General features: G+C 32.4%; 1 protein-coding gene across 1 annotated transcript; it reads right to left on the bottom strand.

The window, feature by feature from the left end:
- Nucleotides 1-872: 872 nt before the first annotated feature.
- Nucleotides 873-2,535, bottom strand: LOTGIDRAFT_195168 (hypothetical protein; the record flags this gene model as incomplete). The annotated part of the gene is made up of 2 exons (XM_009064721.1): nt 873-1,908; nt 1,963-2,535. 2 exons carry the CDS (start codon nt 2,533-2,535, stop codon nt 1,384-1,386), a joined length of 1,098 nt encoding a protein of 365 aa, XP_009062969.1. The 3' UTR covers nt 873-1,383.
- Between the last annotated feature and the right edge of the window lie 767 nt (nt 2,536-3,302).

Below are 3,302 nucleotides of genomic sequence, written 5' to 3' on the forward strand. Positions count from 1 at the left end.
CAATCAATAAGCACATAGATAAAACCAGGAGACTTCATGAAGCTATCCACATCAGAAGATATCAGCCTGACCTTAACAGAGATGAAGGTGTTCGTTTATCGCATGCATATGATAAACTTATTAACTTGTAATTATTCATATTCAAAAACAATTTCCAACTTTAAGCATAGTTAGTTATATGAACAATGTAATTTCTATTAATAAAAGACTCCAATACCAGCAATAGTTGTTTATTTAATCTTCAATTAATCTTTTTTAATTCATTTACTTTACTTCAATTATTTTACTTAATCAGCCTGTATGTTATTTAAAGAATTATATACCTCTTATTGTACCTATTAAAATTTAATGTAATGTATCAATAAACCATTTTCTCTTGTGTGTTCTTAATAATAAGCATTAATGTATATATAGTTTGCCCATCACTTCTTCTCATTATGTGCCTGAGGACGACGGGGGAAACACGTCGAAACGTTGCATAAAACTTTAACCAGTGATTGTTGTTCCATAAAGCTGTGTCTATATATATAAATATGATTTCAAAAACGTCTCTGGGGTAAAACTCTAAAGAATGCAGACAGCCCTATTTTCACTTTTTGTCATGTCTGTATCACAGTTGAGTGGTGATTTTAATGAATACCTTCAGTTATGTTTTTGAGCGAAATGTAAACTAAGGCATCGCTGTAATTGCGATTCTATCTGTGGGTAAAAATTCACTAGAATTGAAAACAGTAAGTTCTTCAAAGATTGTAAACCTTGCATGGATTAAGAACTAAATATGTATGTGTTAGAGTGGAGGAGGGGGTGTGGGTCAGTTTCATAAAACAGAATTATGAATTAGTGAATTTTGGTTTTAGAATTATGTCAAAAAAAAGAGAGTAATGTTTTATGAACTCCATTTGGTAAATTTTCATAATATTTCTAAATTCATTTTTAATTGGATATTCCAAAATATTTCAAGTATATTCATGCATACTCCCAATTATCAAAGTTTTTAGACTCCATAATTGAAAACAATTACATTGGTTTTATTGACAATTCATTCAAATTGAAAAAAATATAACTTCTGGTGCACTTGGTGGGTATATGCATCATTCTTCGTTACAAAGTGGATAACAGTATAACACGTATTATATAATTAGAGGATATAATAAAATAATTGTCTTGTAACTGAAACTATGCTGAAACTCTGGCTGGCGATCATAGGCTACGTTAATTGTAGTCCGTTACAAAAGCTGTAATGAATAAAAGTAAATGAGTCAAACGTTCTCTTTTTCTCAATTTTTTTTTCGGAACATTATATAAATATTGTAGAATTATTCAAAATATAATATATGACACAGCTTCTGTCTGCATTATCATTGTTGTTGATTCAGCAACATTTTACAGTTCTTGTCGTGTTGGTTTAATCTCACCCTTCGGCTTAGAAAATTGTCCCCAAAAGAGAACCATATTGGTTCGATTATCGTGAATAAAGAAAATAAAGGGGTGATCTGCTTTGAAAACCCTTGGAATTTGTATGGACCTAGTCATAATGACTGCTGCTGTAGCAGCTGCAGCCTCTGTTCCCTCCTCGTTCACTTCGACGAAGGCTTTATGGAATGCATCGGAGACATACAAATCCTTGTTCCCATTGATGCCTGAAAGATCTGCCTTATTCATATCAAATGTATCTTTAATGCCCAAATCGATCAAAATGGTTTTCAAATCTAGATCGGATTCTAATGAAAATTTTGGAATCATGACATCAACCTTTGTTGGATACACAGATCTCATCAATTGTACCAGATGCTCGTCTGTCAACTGCTCCGTCAAAGCAGAAACTCCATCAACTTTTCGTGGTAAAATAAAGAACATGCTTAAATCTTTTTTGACGTAGGGCAATTCCAAGATTTCACTATTCAATGCCTTATAAAACCCAAATTTAAGCTTCTTATTCATGGTCATCATTTTCGTCATCACGTGGTGGGAAGAGTCTACGTGAAACTGATCATCAACTGTGTCGCTAACCTCGAATTTGTTCTCCCAATCGCCTTTGAAATATATAGCATTCGCTAAAACCATAGCAGTCAAACCGTTTAGAACTCCAGATGGGATTAAATCTTTTATCTTAGAATTGGTTTCTCCTTCCACCCAAGCGTTTATTTTTTCTCGCTCTCCTTCGGGATTTCTACCAAAATCACATTTCTCAGCAGTTGATTTGTATGTTGCCTTTAAAGTATCGAGGTAGCTGTCAAGAAACTCGAATTTATTGTGGATGAACATTTTGTTAGCGGCAGATAAGGAATAAGTTGAGTCTTTCTGATGAAGCATTTCTAAATATTTTCCAAATGATGCATGAATCTCATCAGACTCAAAACGCAAAACATTTTCAATTTCTTTCTTTGAATTATTCCTGGAACCAACATGAAGCATCGCCATCACTGTTTGGATACTAAATGGTGACATGAACAAATTTTCATTCTTTTTGGAAGAAGCCACAGTTTTTAAGAGGTCAATACCAAATTTCATGTTACTTTTCGACAAATCCTCCATATTTTCAACTTCAAGGGACAGAACTTTATCACGAACAACTATATAAATATATAAAAATATCACAGTCAGCGCCGGGATTTGAAATCGTGTAACAGTTTTTGCCAAGGAAAGGAGCATAATACCACTTTTACAGCATGGTGTACTCTGTAAGAAAAGAAAATTATTCTGTCAAATTAAAAGTTTAATCCTAAGATATAAAATTTGAACATCTGAATCACTGTACGAATCACACAAAGATGTCATTAATAATAAGATCTAAAAAACAAAATATGTTATTATAAATTGCCACATGTCTTATTCAGAGCAATAACACAAGATATTGTTATAGAGTAATATACCAAACGGTCTCCCCATCTATTCTGAAAGCTAAGCAATTGTTTTGATACGTATATTTTGATTTGTATACGATTATGTTCTAATTCGGCATTCATCTAATACAGATTATATAATATCAGCCCTAACAAATAATCTAATTCCGAAGTCGTTGTGTCGTCGAAAAACCAATACTACAAATGATGAAAAGTCTACAAGATGGCTATAAAAATACAGAACTATTTCTTATATAGGTCTAGTTTATCCCTTTGACAGCCTCCTGAACTGAAATATCACGTCAACAGTTTAAACTCTATATTTATAACATATCATTTCGGCTATTGTTGTATCAAAATCAACAATTCAAATTGTATGATATATCTTTATAATAAAACATACTAGAATCTATTGAAACGTGACCGTTAATCTACATCACATCTTCATTAGGGCTATAC

The sequence above is a fragment of the Lottia gigantea genome (genome assembly GCF_000327385.1).
Source record: "Lottia gigantea unplaced genomic scaffold LOTGIsca_64, whole genome shotgun sequence".
Taxonomy (NCBI): Eukaryota; Metazoa; Mollusca; class Gastropoda; family Lottiidae; genus Lottia; species Lottia gigantea.